This window comes from Bos indicus x Bos taurus, chromosome 3 (assembly GCF_003369695.1).
Source record: "Bos indicus x Bos taurus breed Angus x Brahman F1 hybrid chromosome 3, Bos_hybrid_MaternalHap_v2.0, whole genome shotgun sequence".
Lineage (NCBI taxonomy): Eukaryota > Metazoa > Chordata > Mammalia > Artiodactyla > Bovidae > Bos > Bos indicus x Bos taurus.
In genome coordinates this window covers 55072451-55091370 of record NC_040078.1, presented here as the reverse complement: position 1 = coordinate 55091370, position 18920 = coordinate 55072451, and the positions used below count along the sequence as shown (strand labels likewise).

The window sequence follows — 18920 nt, the reverse complement described above, 5'->3', positions numbered from 1 at the left end:
AAAAAGTAAAAGATACCCAACGATGCCCAGAAATGTCAAGATTCAGCAGTAGGGGCAATGGTCACTGTCTGAGAGTTATTGTCCAGATTAGGTCCAATATTAGGAAAATAAAATAAACCTGAAATACTATCAGAGATTAAACAGGAGCCCCCGTTGTACAATGGAACATCTATAGGGCCTGTATCATTTCTGGACAGCTAACTTCACGAAGTGACTTCTGTTCCCAGATAGATGAATGCCTGGTATACATATACCGAATGTTACATAATAAATGCAAAGCTGCTGGTAAAAGCAGTATCTTTTGCTGTTAATGTAAAGCTGAAAAACTGCAGTTCTACAGAATCACCACTAGGTGCCACTCTTGGCAGAGATAAGAAACAGCTCACTGTTAGTCTGTAAAGTATTTTCTGTACCTGTCAGAACAGCTCTCACCAGGAACCCTGGTGCTCTACTGGTGGGACTGCAAATTAGCACAGCCACCATGGAAAATGTTAGGAGGTTCTTTTAAAAATGAAAAATAGGACTACCATACCACATTCATATATGTGTGCACGCTCAGTCCCTAAGTTGTGTCTGACTCTTTGGGACCCCATGGACTAGCCTGCCAGGTTCCTCTTTCCATGGGATTTCCTGGGCAAGAATACTGGAGTGAGTTGCCATTTCCTCCTCCAGGATATTTTCCCAACAGAGGGGTCAAACCTGCATCTCCTATCACTGAGCCACCTGAGAAGCCCCAAAACTAAAGCCGCAAGTCACCTATGAGTATTTACCTGAAATAAACAAAAGCACTAATTTGAAAAGATATACGTACTCCAATGTTCACTGCATCATTATTTACCAATGGCCAAGATAAGTGTCCACTGATAGATAAACCTCAGACATGCAGATGACACCACCCTTGATAGAAAGTGAAGAACTAAAGAGCCTGTCGATGAAAGTGAAAGAGGAGAGTAAAAAAGGAGGCTTAAAGCTCAACATTCAGAAAACTAAGGTCATGGCATCTGGTCCCATCACTTCATGGCAAATAGATGGGGAAGCACTAAGAGACTTTATTTTTTGGGCTCCAAAATCACTGCAGATGGTGACTGAAGCCATGAAATTAAAAGACGCTTGCTCCTTGGAAGAAAAGTTATGACCAACCTAGACAGCATATTAAAAAGCAGAGACATTACTTTGCCAACAAAGGTCCGTCTAATCAAGGCTATGGTTTTTCCAGTAGTCATGTATGGATGTGAGAGTTGGACTATAAAGAAAGTTGAGTGCCAGAGAACTGAACTATGGTGTTGGAGAAGACTCTTGAAAGTCCCTTGGACTGCAAGGAGATCCAACCAGTCCATCCTAAAGGAAATCAGTCCTGAATTCATTGGAAGGACTGATGCTGAAGCTGAAACTCCAATACTCTGCCCACCTGATGCAAAGAACTGACTCATCTGAAAAGACCCTGATGCTGGGAAAGACTGAAGGCAGGAGGGGAAGGGGATGACAGAGGATGAGATGGTTGGATGGTATCACTGACTCAATGCACATGAGTTTGAGTAAACTCCAGGAGTTGGTGATAGACAGGGAGGCCTGGCGTGCTGCAGTCCATGGGGTTACAAAGAGTCGGGCACAACCGAACTGAACTAACTGATAGATAAATGGAAAAATAAGATGTGGTATGTGTAAATACACACACACACACACACACACACACATAGAATATACTCAGCAATAAAAAAATAAATAAAATCTTGTCATTTATAACAACATGAGTGGATCTAGAGGGCATTATACTAAATGAGGGTTTTCCCTGGTGGTTCATATGGTAAAGAAAATATATGCCTACCAGGCAGGAGATATGGGTTCGATCCCTGGGTCAGGAAGATCCCCTGGAGAAGGGAATGGCAATTCCTTTCAGTATTCTAGCCTGGAAAACTTCACAGACAGAGGGTACAGTCCATGGGATCAGACCGAGAAAGACAAATACCCCATCTATATGTGGAATCTAAAAAAAAAAAAAAAATGAACAAAATAAAAACAGTTTCATAGACACAAAGAACTCCCAGAAGGGAGAAGAGGATAGGTGAAGGGGATGAAGAGGAACAAACCTGCAGTAATGCAGTAAATAAATCATGAGGATGTCATGTACAACATAAGGAATATGATCAATAACATTGTAATAATGTTGTATGGGGACAGATGGTTACTATACATTGTTGCGATCATTTCACAATGTATACATATGTCAAATCATAATGTAATATACTTGAAACTAACACAATAGTGTATGTCAAATACAGCTCAACTTAAAAAAAAAAATGTCTATTGCAATGGTACTGGAATAGGAAAGTTTGGAAAGAAGAAAAAAAAACTTAACCCATTATCCTAAGACTCAAAGATGCTCAGGTCAACTGTATATTATTTGAGGGTCCTGACTGGAAGATCTGATGCATTTAAGTGGGATAGGACAAATGTAGAAAAAAAAAAAAAAAATGGTGAGCTCAAAGTGTGAAATCAAGGTGGCTGATAACTATGACTCACAGGGTAGTCAAGTGTAAAACAGAAAGAATGCAAGAAAAAGCCAGAAACAGAAATAACAGAGTTAACGGATGGAGAGGTGAAGATAATAACCAGGCATGAGAAGCAGATGGATTCAAGTATTTTAAGACTAGGCTGGACCAGAAAGGAAGCACCCATGCAATGCATACCGCTTAGTGTGACGCCAGGTTGCTGGGGTAGCCTAAAAATCTATTATCTTTTAGATCTATGGGTTAGTTAGTCACGTACAGATGTGAGAGTTGGACCATACAGAAGGCTGCACTGAAAAATTGATGCTTTCGAACTGTTATGCTGAAGACTCTTGAGAGTCCCTTGGACTGCAAGGAGATCAAACCAATCAATCCTAAAGGAAATCATCCCTGAATACTCACTGGAAGGACTGAAGCTGAAGCTGAAGCTCCAATACTTGATTTGAAGAGCTGACTAATTGGGAAAACCCTGATGTGGGAAAGATTGAGGGCAAAAGGAGAAGAGGGTGACTGAGGGTGAGATGATTGGATGGCATCACCAACTCAATGGACATGAGTTTGAGCAAACCCCAGAAGATAGTGAAGGACAGGTAAGCCTGGCATGCTGCAGTCCATGGGGTCACAAAGAGCTGGACACAACTTAGCGACTAAACAACAACTATGGTGATGACACAATATCATTTGCCTTCATTTCTTAGCACTTATACAACTTCCTCAGTGTCTTTTGTTTAAACACAGATCTGTTAAAAAAAAAAAAAAAAAAAAAAACTTTGTGTCTTTCCCTTTGGAAAGATTAATTTATTGACACAGTACAAGTTTGACAGTCCATTAGAAATTTGGTTGTTCCCCAATATGACTTAAAAAAATAAAACAAAATCCAACAACAACAATAAAATACTTGGTTATGCTCTTTCCTAGCTTAGAAAATGAGAAGCAGACAAATGCAGAGATGCTCTGCTGCTGCTGCTAAGTTGCTTCAGTTGTGTCTGACTCTGTTCGACCCCATAGATGACAGCCCACCAGGCTCCCCCGTCCCTGGGATTCTCCAGGCAAGAACACTGGAGTGGGTTGCCATTTCCTTCTCCAATGCATGAAAGTGAAAAGTGAAAGTGAAGTCGCTCAGTCGTGTCAACTCCTAGCAACCCCATGGACTGCAGCCTACCAGGCTCCTCTATCCGTGGGATTTGCCAGGCAAGAGTACTGGAGTGGGTTGCCACAAAACTATACAAATCAGATCTCTTAGTTACAGAGACAGAAACTCAATCTGAACACTTCAGGGGAAAAGCGAAATTTCTTGGAAGGCTCATGTTACCATGAGATGGTAATTGGTGCTGCCAGACTCAAGGGTAACATTGAAACCAGAAACTTAATCTTCATCAGGGTTCCGCTTTATCCACTTTTCCACACAATCTCAGCCCACTTTTCTCCACAAGAAACAATACATGTTTAGACTTCCCAATTTCACCACCATAGCGTGACTGAGAGCTTTCTCTGGTGCCAGTCTCAAAAATCCTAGGGAAAAGCACTGAGTGGCTTACCTTTGGCTAATGAATCATGGCCTTTTCCCCTGCCTCCCTCCCATTTAAAAAGTACTATAATAAAATGCCTGTCAATACAATGATGAAAAGATGAGAGAGAGCAGTGTGGAGGAAGATCATGACAGAAATGGGGATGCAGTCAAATGATATTTTTTTTTTTACATACTTAGAGCACAGACTGGGGGATGCCACTAGCTTGTTATAAAATCTCCAGAGACTCTCCTCAGTCCATGGAATGTACCTCACATTCCAACCTGGCATTCAAAGCCCTTAATCCCTTCCAGCCTTCTCTCCCCCTGCCCTGCTGTTTCATTCACAGTGATGCAAGAGCACAGGACCTCTTGCCACTCTAATTATCTTCAGTGTGTTTCTTTTCACTTGCTTGCAATCAAGTTCTTTCCTCTGTTCGAGATGATCTACTTAATAATCCCCACTATGCTTGGCTCAGAAACGACCTTCCCAAAGACATCTGCATCCTAATCCTTGAAATCTGTGAATGGTACCTTATAAGGTGATACATATCCTTACATCCTTGCAGATGTGATTCAATTAAGGATCTGAAGATGGGGAGACAATTTTGGATTATCCAGCTGGGCCCTAAATTTCATCACAGGTGTCCTTATAAGAGGAGGCAGAGGTAGATTATACACACACAGAGAAGGCCACGTAAAGATGGATCAGAGACTTATTTGGAGATGCCGGCCATGAAGATTAGGGTGATATGGCCATAAGACAAGGAGTTACAGCAGGTATCAGAAGCTGGAAGAGGCTAGGAATGGACTCTCTCTAGGGGGTTGGGGGGACTGTAGTCCTGGTAGTAGCTTAATTTTGACTCAGTGGATTCTGATCTTGGATTCTGGAGCCTAGTACTGTGAGAGTAACTGTCACTGTAATACAATCAAGTTTGTGGTAATTGTTATAGCTGACAAGACAGACCTTAGATTGAACATCTAAGCAATGTTCTCAGATTCTAAGTAACTTTTCCTTCCTCTATTCTCCCTCTGACCTCTCTCCTCCTCATCACAATTTCTATGGTACATGTGTAATGTCTGTTCTCAGGTTTTCTTTTAGAACCTGAACTGTGTCTCATGTATTATCTTTCAGGTTGCCTAGAAAAAGAGTACACATATATCTGTATATGTATCTATATATTTATATTCAAGTCTTAGATTCTCAGTAAAATATATTTATTGAGTTATCAATAATTTTGCTTGGGAATATACAGTACAATGATTGAAGACACTGACAGTGTGACTAAAGAAAATTACCAAACCCTCCAAGGCTGCATATTCTTACCAGTAAATTGGAGAAAACAAAACAGTGCTAACAATATACAGTTGTTACAAGGATTAAATGAGATATCATGTAAAGCACATGGTGATCACCTAAAATGTTTATTATTATTGCTTGACTTAAAAATATATAAAATCTATTATGATATTATAGGAGATCAGATATGTCAACCCAACCCATGCTACTTTGGCATAAGGATCATTGTGAAATAAAGGAAATCGTGAAGAGGCACACACAACAAAGGGTTTCCCTGATGGCTCAGCAGTAAAGAATTCGACTGCAATTCAGGAGATTCAGGTTTGATTCTTGGGTAGGAAAGATCCCCTGGAGGAGGAAATGGCAACCCACTCCAGTACTCTTGCCTGGGAAATCCCATGAAGAGAGGAGCCTCGAGGGCTACAGTCCAAAGGGCCACAAAGAGTCTGAAGTGACTGAGCATACACACATAAGAAAACGTTTGCCCTCTCCCTTCCACCTGGATGAACAGGACAATTCTTAATCACCAGAGATAACTGTAGACTCTCATCAGCTGAGATAGCACCAGACTCTATAAGACAAACCTTGTTAATGTAACCCCTGTTTTTATTCCTAAACTCTTTTTCCTTTGTCGAGTCCCTTCTCTACAAATCTACTGTTCTTTGTTAAGATGCTATTTATAAGCTCAATTTCTAATGACTCCTCTGAGGTACTAATTTCACTGCGTTCTCCTGTGTGTATACACAACATGTATGATAAACACTTTTTGTTTTACTCTTGTTTTAATCTTTCTTTTCAGTCTAATTCTTAGGGCCTCAGTCAGAAAACCTAGGATAGAGGTAAAAGTTGATTTCCCCCTCCCCTATAATATCTTTCAGTAGGCTCAAATACCTCTTAAATAGTTGCCAGGTGAGTCACAAAATTAAAGTGTTTACAACATGTTATTTTACAGAAGACTTTTATTTAGAGTACATAAATACACATTAAGAATAGACAATTCAATAAGAAAGCAAACAATCCAGTTGAGAAAGGGCAAGAATTCTGATAGTCACTTCACAAAAGGCATATGAAAGGCCAAAAGGCACATATAAAGATGCTCAACATCATCAGTCATCAGGGAAATGCAAATTAAAACCACAATGAGCTTCCACTAGATACCCATCAAAATGGCTAAAATTATAGATACTGAATGTTGACAAGGATGTGAGGCAGCTAGAACTCTTGTACAACCTGAGACTTGTACAACCCTGGAAGAAATATGAAATGATACAACCACTTTGGAAAACTGCCTAACAATTACTTTAAAAACAAATATAAAGCTACCACACAACCCAGTGATTCCACTGTTAGGTATTTAAACAAGAGAAATGAAAACCTATGTCCACACAATTACATGTACTCAGTGTTCATAATAACTTTACTCAAAATAGCTAAAACCTGGAAATAATACATAAGTCTATCAACAGGTGAATGAATGGTTAAACAAACAATCCATCCATACAATAGGATTCTTTTCACCAATAAAAAGGAATGAGCTCAAAAAACAACACGGGTCACTTTAAAATCATTATGCATGTGAAAGAACCCATACACAAATGAGTATATAGCACATGATCCACTTAGATAAAATAACAATTTTTAAAAAGCAAAATAATCTATGGTGACAAAGAGCATATTAGCAGAGTGACAAACGAACTATGAAGGAACATGAAGCATCTTTCAGGGGTGATGGAAATATTCTATATGCTGATTGTGGCAGTGGCTTTATGGTATATACATTTAAAAATAATTATTGAGTTGTATACACTATGGTTTACTGTGCCATTATAAAGCTGATTTTAGAAAGCTGACAGGGTAGTTTCTTAGAAAACTAAAAATACTCTTACCATACAATCTAGCAATCACTCTCCTTGGTATTTACCTAAAGGAGTTGAAAAATTAAGTCCATATAAAATCCTAAACACTGATGTTTATAGCATCTTTATTCATAATTTCTAAAACTTGGAAGCAACCAGGATAGATGAATGGATCAGTTGTGGTACATCCAAATAATGGAATACCCTTCCATGCAAAAAAGAAATGAGCCATCATGCAAAGAAAAGACACTGAGGAAAATGCATATTACTAAGTGAAAGAAGCCAATTTGAAAAAGCCACATGTGTTATGATCACAAATGTATACATTCCGGAAAAGGCAAAATCAGACAGCAAAAGGATTAGTGGTTTAGAGAACTTAAGAGGGAAGGAGGGATGAATAGGTAGAAGACAGAGGATTTTTAGGGCAGTGAAACTGTTCTGTGTCATACTGTAAAAATGGATTCGTGTAATTATACATTTGTCAAAACACACAGAACGCACAACACCAAGAGTGAACCCTAATGTAAATTATGGACTTTGGGTGAACATAATGTATTAAGGTAGTTTCAATGTTTGTAGCTAATACACCACTCAGGTGAGGGATGTTGATAGTAGGGGAGGCTATGCATGTATCAGGCCAGGGGATACATGGGAACTCTGTACTGCTCAATTTTGATCTGAAGCTATAAAGGCTTCCCTGGTGGCTCAGCTGGTAAAGAATCCACCTGCAATGTGGGAGACCTGGGTTCGATCCCTGGGTTGGGAAGATCCCCTGGAAAAGGAAACGGCTACCCACTCCAGTATGCTGGCCTGGAGAATTGCATGGACTATATAGTCCATGGGGTTGCAAAGAGTCAGACATGACTGAGCAACTTTCACCTACTTCACTATAATGCTCTAAAACATACAGTTTATTAAATTTTTAAAAAAATTAAAAAAAAAAAGAGCTGCCAGGATATTGTTAAATCATTTCCTCTTTCTCCCTTTGGACAAAATGCTGCCCAAGTAAGCAGACACTAACAGAATTATCTCACAGATATTAAATGTTTTCTAAGATATGGCTCTCAATTTAAAGAAGCAGACAAATTACATTATTTTGCTACTAAATGGCATAGGGAAATAACAAAATGTTTCTGTAACAGAAAAACTGAAAGTGGAAATGAAAAGTAAAGACATAGACTTAAAAGACTCAACATGATATAAAACACTTATACAGGTTACCCAGATTCAATAATGATATCAAGATTTGCCTCATTTGCTTCATCTCTCCTCCTTTTCCTTTCCTTTGGCACATATCTATACAAAATATTGATATTCTCTTGTATAACTTCAATGTCATCATCACACTAATAGTAATTCCTTAATATCATTTAATACCCAATCCACCATATTTCTCTGCTGCTGCTGCTGCTAAGTCACTTCAGTCATGTCCGACTCTGTGCGATCCCATAGACGGCAGCCCACCAGGCTCCCCCGTCCCTGGGATTCTCCAGGCAAGAACACTGGAGTAGGTTGCCATTTCCTTCTCCAATGCATGAAAGTTAAAAGTGAAAGTGAAGTGGCTCAGTCTCTAAATGTCTTTAAAAATATCTCTACATTTCTGTTGATTGGATCAAGTCCCTAAACAAGGTCCATACATCATTCTGGTGGTTGTGCTTTTTAATGTTCTTTTCATCTCAGAGCAGTCCCTCTGAAATACGACCCACCCCCACTTTTTCCCCATGCTACTGACTTGTTGAAGAAACCAAGTCAGGAATCAAACCTGTGGTTACGACCCACATCTTGGATTTGTTTGCTTTTCCAATTCATCATATAATCTGGTCCTCAATCCACTGTATTTCCTACAATTGGAAGTCATGAGGCCTGCACTTACAGTCATTAGATTACATTCTTTCTTGAGCAGACGGAGCCAGACGTTTACAATGCATGCCAGAGCTAGAAAGAGATAAATGTGGTATTTTGACCTTGGGCAAGATACTAAACCTATTTAACCCTCCACATGTAAAAAGGATTATAGCAAATCATAACATGAAGAATTTTGTAAATAAAAAGTGAAATAATAAGGGGACTGGATCAAGATGACATGAAGCTCAACTCCCCTAACAAACACATCAAAAATACATCCACATGTGGGACAATTCTCATGGAAGACTAACTGGAAACTGACAAAAGAATACCTATACAACCAAAGCTGTAAGAAAGATTTCCATCTAATGGGGTAGGATGGAAAAAAAGCTTAGGGTTGGGAGCTCTGCGACAGTGAGGGATCTGAACAATCTGAGAGAACTTTTACCCAGCGGAGCAAGCATATTGAGTCACAGACTGGGTGTCCCAGTCTCAGGATCTTACATGGAGGAGACAAGCCCCCTGGCTACAGGGAGAATTGTTGAAACAGACAGAAGGGCTGGAGAAGCCTAGACTCTACCCATGAAGAGTATATGGTGGTGACCTGCCAATAAGCAGGGCAGAGAGACCTCCACACTGGTGGCTGCTGGCTCCCGACATTTCCTAACCCAAGCAGGAAGAAGACGTCAGCCCCACCCACTCCACATGAGAGCCTAGCACTGGATCTGGGACAGATAGGTCCTGGGAGAAGACTTTACTTAGGAATACAGATGGTGTAGGGGCCTGGGGCATGGTTGAACTAGAATGGTGGCCCTTGTTAGCGCTTACTTCTGCAGCACCTGGGAATCTATGTGACCAGCATGATGGGGTCCCCTTCCTAGCCACGTGAGTATACCAGCACTACCCACCATACCAGAACTCAGCACTGGATGTGGGGCAGACACGTCCCAAGAGAAGACTGCCACAGAGGCAGCCCAGGTCTCTGGTGGCAGCATTGTCACTTCATTTCCTACAGCCACAACGCCTTGACCCCAGTTCCAGTCAAGTGAGTGCCTGGCTTGCCCACTCCATGCCAGAGCCTTGCACTAGATCAGTGATGATCACAAGGGGGAATGGACACTGGAGCCGCAGATACCTATTCAGGAGGCCCGCCAGACTTCTCTGAGTACACAGAAGGCCTCACCTTCTCCAGCAATCCCCTCCTGTAGGGCAGGGCACATACTCAGGGGAATGGAGTCTGACTGAGCCCAAACCTCAGGGCTTCTACTCTAACAACTAGGGAACAGACCCTGCCCCTGACAGGGTGGCAAAGCTGCAGAGCAACAGGAAGTCCTGTGTCACACACTGCACAGGCTTTAGATCCAACTTCAACCACAATCCCTAACAAAGAGATAGAGGCCAGCACACCAGGAGGAGAGACCTGATATCCATATCAAAACCAGCCCCTGCACCAAAAGACAGTCTACACAGGGTTGCTCCAACATGAAAATACCCCTACAGGACCACAACAGATAACCGTTTCAGTTCACAGAGACAGAGAAAGTTAAGTAAAATGAAAAGGTAGAGGAAATTCTCCCAATTAAAAGAGGAAGAGAATTCCTTAAAAGAATAAATAATGAAAAAGACAATTGTGTGTGTGTTCTCAGTCACTTAGTCACGTCTGACTCTCTGCAATCCCATGGACTGTAGCTCACCAGTGTGAGTCAGTTGCCAGTTCCTACTCCTGGAGATCTTCGCCACATGGGAATCAAACCTGTGTCTCTTCTATCTCTGGCATTGGCAGAGTCTTTATCACTGGGCCACCTGGGAAGCCTGATAGTCGGTCTACCAGACACCGAATTCAAAGAGTTAGTATAAGAATGCTAACTGAATTAAGAAAGAGAATTGGTCGAAACACAGATATTTCAACAAAGAACAACAGAACCTATAAAGAAGACCCAATCAAAAATAGATAAGTGAATTTCTGAGATAAAAAGCACTCTAGAAGCAATGAATAGCTGTCTTAAATTACAAGAAGAAATGATCTGGAAGATAGAATAAATCACCCAAACAACAAACAGAAAAAGAAAAAAGAAAAAAAAGAAAGCAACATACAAGATTAATAAAATATAAAGTGTGCCAACCTTTGTATAACAGGAGTTCTAGAAGGTGAAGAAAAACAGAAGGGGATCAAAATGTATTTTAAGGAAGTATGGCAGAAAAATTTCCAACCCTAAAGAAGGAAACAGATATCCAGGTACAGGAAGCACAGAAAATCCCCAAAAAGATGAACCTATACAGACACACAGTAAGACAGATAATTAAATGGCAAAAGCAAAAGAGAGAATCAAAAGGCAGCAAGGGAAAAAGAAAGAATCATGTACAAGGGAACACCTATAAGATTATCAACAGGTAGTTCAGTTCAGTTGCTCAGTTGTGTCCGACTCTTTGCAACCCCATGGACTATAGCACGCCAGGCTTCCCTGTCCATCACCAATTACCGGAGCTTGTTCAAACTCATGTCTATCAATAGCCAGAGGACCCAAATAAAATACAAAATCAAAGACAGGAAATCTCAATACCACAGAGATTAAAAAAAAAATCAAAAGAGAATACTATGAATGGTTATACGCCAACAAATTGGACAACTTAGAAAAAATGGACAAATTTCTGGACCCACATGGCTTGCCAAGACTGAGTCAAAAAGAATTTAACCAGACCAATCACTAGAAGTGAAATAGAATCTGTAATAAACAAAACTCCCTTCATTCCCTGGTGGCTCAGTGGTAGAGAATCCACCTGTCAATGCAGGATACAAGGATTCGATCTCCGTTCTGGGAAGATCCCACATGCTGCAGAACAACTAAGTCCATGTGCCACAACTACTGAGCCTGTGCTCCAGAGCTCAGGGACTGCAACTGCTGAAGTCTGGGCGCTCTAGAGTCTATGCTCTGAAACAAGAGAAGCCACCACAACGAGAAGCCGTTGAACCACAACTAGAAAGTAGCCCCTGCTCACTGCAACGAGAGCAAAACTGCATGTAGCAATGAATACCCAGCACAGCCACAAATAAATTACATTAAAAAGGAAAAAAACTCCCCTCAAACAAGTCTAGGAACTGATGGCTTCAGTGGGAAGTTCTACCAATCAAATAAAGAAGAACTTATTCTTTTCAGAGCATTCCAAAAAAAAAAAAAATGAAAGGAAGAGGGAAAACTCCCAAGTTCACTCTACATTGCCACCATTACTCTGATACCAAAACCAGACAGTCATTAACAAAACAAGAAAATTATTACAGGCCAGTATTGATGGGCAGGGAGGCCTGGTGTGCTGCAATTCATGGGGTCGAAAAGAGTCGGACACGACTGAGTAACTGATTTGATCTGATCTGATCTGATCCTTGATGAATACAGAGGCAAAAATCCTCAACACAATACTAGCAAACAGAATCCAATAATACATACAAAGGATCACACACCATGATCAAGTTGGATTTATTCCAGTGTTACATAGATAATTCAACACATACAAATCAATGTGATACATCATTTCCACAACAGGAAACACAGAAACCACATGTATTCTCAATAGCTGCAGAAAAAGCATTTGACAAAACACAACATGAATTCATGATAAACACTCTTCTTAAAGTGGATATAAAGGGTACATATCTCAACATAATACAGGTCATTTGTGACAAACCAATGTAATATTCAACACTGAAAAGCCGAAAGCATTCCTGCTAAATTCAGGAACAAGACAAGGATGCCTAATCTCATTGCTTTTATTTAACACAGTATTGAAAGTCATTGACACAGCAGTCAGACAAGAAAAATAAAATAAAAAATTGGAAGGGAAGAGGTCAATTTGTCAATAGTTGTAGATGACATGATACCCTGTAACAGAGAACTCTAAAGTCTCCACACAAAACCTATTAGAACTAAAAAATGAATTCAGCAAAGTTGCAGCATACAAGATTAATACACAGAAATCTGTTGCTCTTTTAGTCACTAATAATGAAATATCAGAAAGCAAAAGTAAAAAAACTCCCATTAAAAACCACATCAAAAACATAAAGACCTAATAAGAAACTTACCAAGGAGGTGGAGACTTGGAATTGAAGATGATTTAATTAAATGAAAAGATATCTTGAGCTCTCGGAATGGAATACTTAATATTCTTAAAGTGGCCATAGTACCCAAAGCAATCTATAGAATTTCTATCAAAAATATACATGACATTTTTCATAGAACTATAACAAATAGTCTTAAATTTACATGAGACCACAAAAGATCCAGAATTGACAACACAATCCAGAGAAAAAAGAAAAAAGCTGAAGGTATAACCCTGCTAACTTCAGACTATACTAGAAAGTGACAGTAAGCAAAACGGTGTGGTATTGATACAAAAACAGATACACAGGTTAAAGGAAGAAACTAGAGAGTCCAGAAATAACCCACTCAGCTTTGATCAGCTAATCTACATAAAGGAGATAAGATCATACATGGAGAAAAGACAATCTCTTCAATAAGTGGTGCTGGGAAAACTGGACAGCCACATGTAAAATAATTAGATTAGAACATTCTCTCAAACCATATACAAAACAAACTCAAAATGGCTTAAAGACCTAAATGTAAGACACGATACAATAAAATACTCAGAAGAGAACATACGTAAAACAGTCTTTGACATAAGTCAGAGCAATATTTCCTTAGTCTCCCAAGGCAAAAGAAATAAAGGAAAAAATTAACAAATGGGACCTAATCAAAATTAAGTTTTTGCACAGCAACGGAAACCATTAATGAAATGAAAAGACAACCTACAGAATGGGAAAAAATACTTGCAAATGATGAAACCAACAAGGAGTTAACACCCAAAATATACAACCAGCTCACACAACTCAGTATCAAAAAAACAAAAACCCAATCAAAAAATGGGCAGAAGACCTGAATAGATATTTTTCCAGAGAAGATATATAGAGAGATGGCTACTAGGCACATAAAAAGATGCTCAACATCACTAGCTAACAGAAAAATGTAAAACAAAAGCACAATGAGCTATCAACTAATAGTGATCAGAAGGGCTATTATCAAAAAAGTCTATAAATAATAAATGTGTAGAAAAAGGAAGCTTTGTACCCTTTGGTAGAAATGTAAATAGCTATAGCCAGTAAGGAAAACAGTATGGAGGTTCCTTAAAAAATTAAAAATAAAACTACTATATGATCCAGCAATTCCACTCCTGGGTGTATACCTGGGGGGCGGGGCGGGGTGGGCGGAAACACCTCTAATTCAAAAGGATGCATGCTTCACAGTATCACTCTTTATAACAGCCAAGCCATGGATGGCAACCAAGCACCATCAACAGATGACTGGCTTAAGAAGATGTGGTACATATACAATGGAATATAACTCTCTATAAAAAATAATGAAATACCAACATTTGCAGCAATGTGGATGGACCTAAAGAATATTATGCTTAGTAAAGTAAATCAGAGAAAAACAAATACTATATGATAGCACTTATATGTGGAATCTAAAAACTAATTAATCTAAAAACAAACTTGTGGTTATCAAAGTGGGTGGGGTGAAATGAGGAGTGTGTGATTAACAGACAGAAACCACTATACAGAAAATAGATAAGCAATAAGGATTTGCTGTATAGCACAGGGAATTATACCCAATATTCCATAATAATCTATAATGGAATAAAACCTGTTTAAAAAAAAAAAAACTGAATCACTATGCTGTATACCTGAAACTAACACAATATTGTAAATCAACTATATTTCAATTGAAAAAAAAAATAGAGATAATGAATAAAATGCCCTGCACTATGCCTAACAAGGCTATGGTTTTTTCAGTGGTCATGTATGGATGTGAGAGTTGGATTATAAAGAAAGCTGAGTGGTGAAGAATTGAAGCTTTTGAACTGTGGTGTTGGGGAAGACTCTTAAGAGTCCCTTGGACTGCAAGGAGATCCACCCAGTCCATCCTAAAGGAGATCAGTCCTGGGTGTTCATTGGAAGGACTGATGTTGAAGCTGAAACTCTAATACTTTGGCCACCTGATGCGAAGAGCTGACTCACTGGAAAAGACCCTGATGCTGGGAAAGACTGAAGGCGGGAGGAGAAGGGGACAACAGAGGATGAGATGGTTGGATGGCATCACTGACTCAAGAGTTTGGGTAAACTCCGGGAATTGGTGATGGACAGGGAAGCCTGGCGTGCTGCAGTCCATGGGGTCGCAAAGAGTCGGACATGACTGAGTGACTGAACTGACGCCTGACACAGACAGGCAAACAGCTATCTAGTGAAAGTCAGTTCTAGCTAATGACAAGAGATCATTTCAGCTTATATAACACAAATACTCATTTTAATAAAATAATTACAAAATAGCCATGAAAAATTGTCTTTTTCAAACACTGCAGAATATGTGCAATTTTATTTCTATAAGTGATTAAGCAATACCTACAGCAGAAGTAGAGAGTCCAAGGATTTTTGAAGCCCAAACTGTCTTCAGGAATTTAGGTCTACAGCTAAGGGTGCAGAGTCTCTCCCAGGCCAAAAACATGCTACAGAATAAAAGACAAAAATTTAAAGGGAGTAAACGTATACTTATACCACTATTAAACACAGCTACCTGACAGACCACAACCTTGTATAAAACAGAAATTAACTTTTTCTATAGCTGAGTTTTCTTTCTATGATATAATCTCTTATCACGAGAAATGTTCTAATTATTCCAACAGAATTCTTCCTTATACAAATTTATACATGTGTCATTTTAAACTAGATCTGTAAGGATATGACGAATTTAAAAAATAATTTAAATTATTTTTTACCCTACTTTAGGGCATTAAACTACAGGAAGTAAAAGTTCCATTTCTAGTAGCCATAAAATCCAGAACGTTTCAATCTAAGAACTACTGAAACTCAGAATTATCTGGAGAAGTCACTAGTAAAAGCACAATTCATAACAGTAAATTAACGTTGTTAAAAGCAGGTTATTTAGAAAGCTGTTTGAAAAGGACTATAGTAGATCCTTGAGAAATAAAAAGATTATATGAATGAATCTTTCCTTATTTATTCAGATGGTACTTCCCTCAACAATTCTATAATTGGCAAGCCCCATTAAGAGATTCCAGCTATGACTAGCAGGCATGCATTCTGAATTACTTCTCTACCTGATTCTGAATTATTTCTCTACCTATAAGGAAATTATTATCACTATGGGTCAATAGAAGGAGATCAAAGCAAAACGGACTTCTCTTATCAAACTGCCACGTACAAGTGAAAGAATTCAGGGCAGTAGAAACTTCCCATAAGGTTTTACTCCAACAATATTCTATCAGTGGAGGGCATTTCCTTTATATCTAATAATCAAGCTTTAAAAAAAAAAAAAGACATACTTTATGGATTCAAACCGACTACTGAAACTAATTATGAATCTCCTTAATTTACCAAAATTTGAAGGCTACAGAAAGCTTTAGATGTGAAAAATAACATATTTGATGTTTCTAAAAAATAAAATAGAAAATCCTGACCTTGTCAACAAAATCTCAGCTTAAATGACAGCCTCTTAGCCATTCTACATCACATGAGCCTAGGTTAACTCTGCAAAGCACTTTGGCTGACAACTCACTCATTTGGTAATTTAATGTAAGTGCCGTGAGTAGGGGCCTGGTGTGTTTAGTTCACTTCTCTGGTACACAGGAGGCATATTATAAATAAATGTGTCAAGTGAATGAATACATAAAATCACCTTATAAATTAATGATTTAAGTGAACTATTTATAATGAGTCCTTTTATGAAATAGTGATTCCTTTGTAAATAACGACTTCTTATGTTTCTTTCAAGTCAAAAAAGAAATAAAAGTGAAGTCGCTCAGTCATGTCTGATTCTTTAGGATTCCATGGACTGTAGTCTACCAGGCTCCTCCATCCATGCGATTTTCCAGGCAAGAGTACTGGAGTGGGTTGCCATTGCCTTTTCCGGGGAATTTTGCCAACCCAGGGATCGAACCCGGGTCTCCCACACTGTAGGTGGATGGTTTACCATTTGAGCCACCAGGGAAGTCTCTTTCAAGTCAAAGTTTTCTTACATCAAGAAATGCCTGGGGAGAGAGACATTCTTAGAGAGTTAAAGCTGAGAGAATTCTGTACAAACAGGCCTAGTTAAAATAATTCTTATCTTCCTTTAAATCTCCCCATATTTTTTGGTTACTTTTCCACAATGGTCTCTCTTTGTTCAACCTGCCTTAAAACCATTTGGTTTTGTCACTTCTTTGGGTCTTCATTTTCTCACAAAAGCGTCTGTGTCACACAGAACTTAAACTAAATGTGTGCTTTTCTCCTGTTAATCTGTCTTATGTCAGTTTAATTCTCGGCCTCAGCCAAAAGCCATTAAGAGAATAGGCAATATTTCTCTCCCATAGTACAAAATGATTATTTTAATTTTTCCAACATTCCTCTAACAGATAACCCTCTGTAGTCTAAGCAGATGACCATGTTTTCTATCAGAGAGAAAACAGAAGCCATCAGATGGGAATTTTTCAACTTGCCCACATCTAAAAAAACTAAACTAAAAAAATTCCCTTTTTTTCTTCCTATTATAATAAAGTGATCCTGCTACAAAAGAACAGTCTCTCCTCCCACGACTTGGATGCTATTTCTCTCCCTTGCTCAATTGACTATTACCATTCTCTTCTATATATTCATCTCTCCTAGTTAAAAAGATGTAATTTTATTGACTGTCCCTTTTCCCGAATCTATACTTCTTAGCCCAGGGCAATCTAACATTTGTACTGATTACTCCACAGAGGCAGCTCTGGCCTAAGTCAATTTTGACCTTCATATTGTTAAATTCAGTGGACATTGTGAAATTCTTACTTTTCTTGAGTTCTCTGCAGCTTTATATCTGCTGGTTAAGCCCTATCTCCTTCCAGAAACACCCTGTTCCCTTGGCTTTTGACACACTACAATCTCTTTTTCCTCCCACGTCGAATGACGAAATTCCTCAGTGCCCAGATACAGGCTCGATTTTCTTCTCACTCATTACTCTCACTAGGTAATTTTGTTGTAGAAGGAATCGTGGGAGCATCAGTGAAAAATTGGCTCCAAAGAAATCTAAGCAGGCTAATATACACATATTCAGAATCTCTAAGACTTATTATTTCTTTCGTACTTTAAACACTTTTTGAGCAACAGTTTAAAGCAATTAACCTTCCCTATACATATTCACTAATAAAAACACCTGAGATATCACTGAAAAGTTGGAAAAAATAAAAAGGTTATTTTTATTTAAAATAAAAATAAAAAATTAAACACCATATGGCTTTTATTTTTAAACATTTCACTTTTTTTCTCATTTATACTTAAAAACGATGCTCTGTGAAGAAAATCAGGAAATTGTGAATCAGTGTCATCTAGTAAATGTGAGTATGGCATATTATACATAAGATAAATTCCACTGTAATGTAGGCATGATCAATAGAAAATTCAATTATTTATTATCTTTGGTGTAGACTGCTTAAAATGAAGATACTGAAGGTATGTGTGGTGCATCTGGAAGTGACCTGAAGTTGAGAAGGCTGATGAACTGCTACAGAATCCAGAGCCAAAAGGTGAGTATGCTAAGTCACTTCAGTCGTGTCCAACTCTGTGCGACCCCATAAACGGCAGCCCACCAGGCTCCCCGTCCCTGGGATTCTCCAGGCAAGAACACTGGAGTGGATTGCCATTTCCTTCTCCAGTGCATGAAAGTGAAAAGTGAAAGTGAAGTCTCTCAGTCGTGTCCGACTCCTAGCGACCCCAGGGACTGCAGCCTACCAGGCTCCTCCGTCCATGGGATTTTCCAGGCAAGAGTACTGGAGTGGGGTGCCACTGCCTTCTCCAAAAGGTGAGTAAAGCAATCCAAATGACTGGT

At 39.0% G+C, this 18920-nt stretch overlaps 1 protein-coding gene and 1 long non-coding RNA gene across 9 annotated transcripts in view; one reads left to right on the top strand and one right to left on the bottom strand.

Annotated features, from left to right (window-relative positions):
- KYAT3 (kynurenine aminotransferase 3) overlaps window positions 1-18920 on the bottom strand; it is a 60638-nt gene that overhangs the window by 40244 nt on the left and 1474 nt on the right. For 2 of the 4 annotated variants that reach the window (XM_027536629.1, XM_027536634.1), the window contains exon 2: window positions 15468-15567. The exons of 1 other annotated variant lie outside the window; for it this stretch is intronic. In XM_027536629.1, the coding sequence (XP_027392430.1) occupies window positions 15468-15566 (99 nt within the window). In that variant the 5' untranslated portion in view covers window position 15567. Of the gene's footprint in view, window positions 1-1825; window positions 1867-15467; window positions 15568-18920 lie in introns of those variants that run through there. One more of the 4 variants, XM_027536632.1, reaches the window with a different exon arrangement.
- LOC113889651 overlaps window positions 18080-18920 on the top strand; it is a 33216-nt gene continuing 32375 nt past the window's right edge. For 4 of the 5 annotated variants that reach the window (XR_003510309.1, XR_003510307.1, XR_003510306.1 and 1 more), the window contains exons 1-2: window positions 18080-18429; window positions 18520-18618. This is a non-coding gene — a long non-coding RNA (uncharacterized LOC113889651). Of the gene's footprint in view, window positions 18430-18519; window positions 18619-18851; window positions 18894-18920 lie in introns of those variants that run through there. The other variant, XR_003510308.1, reaches the window with a different exon arrangement.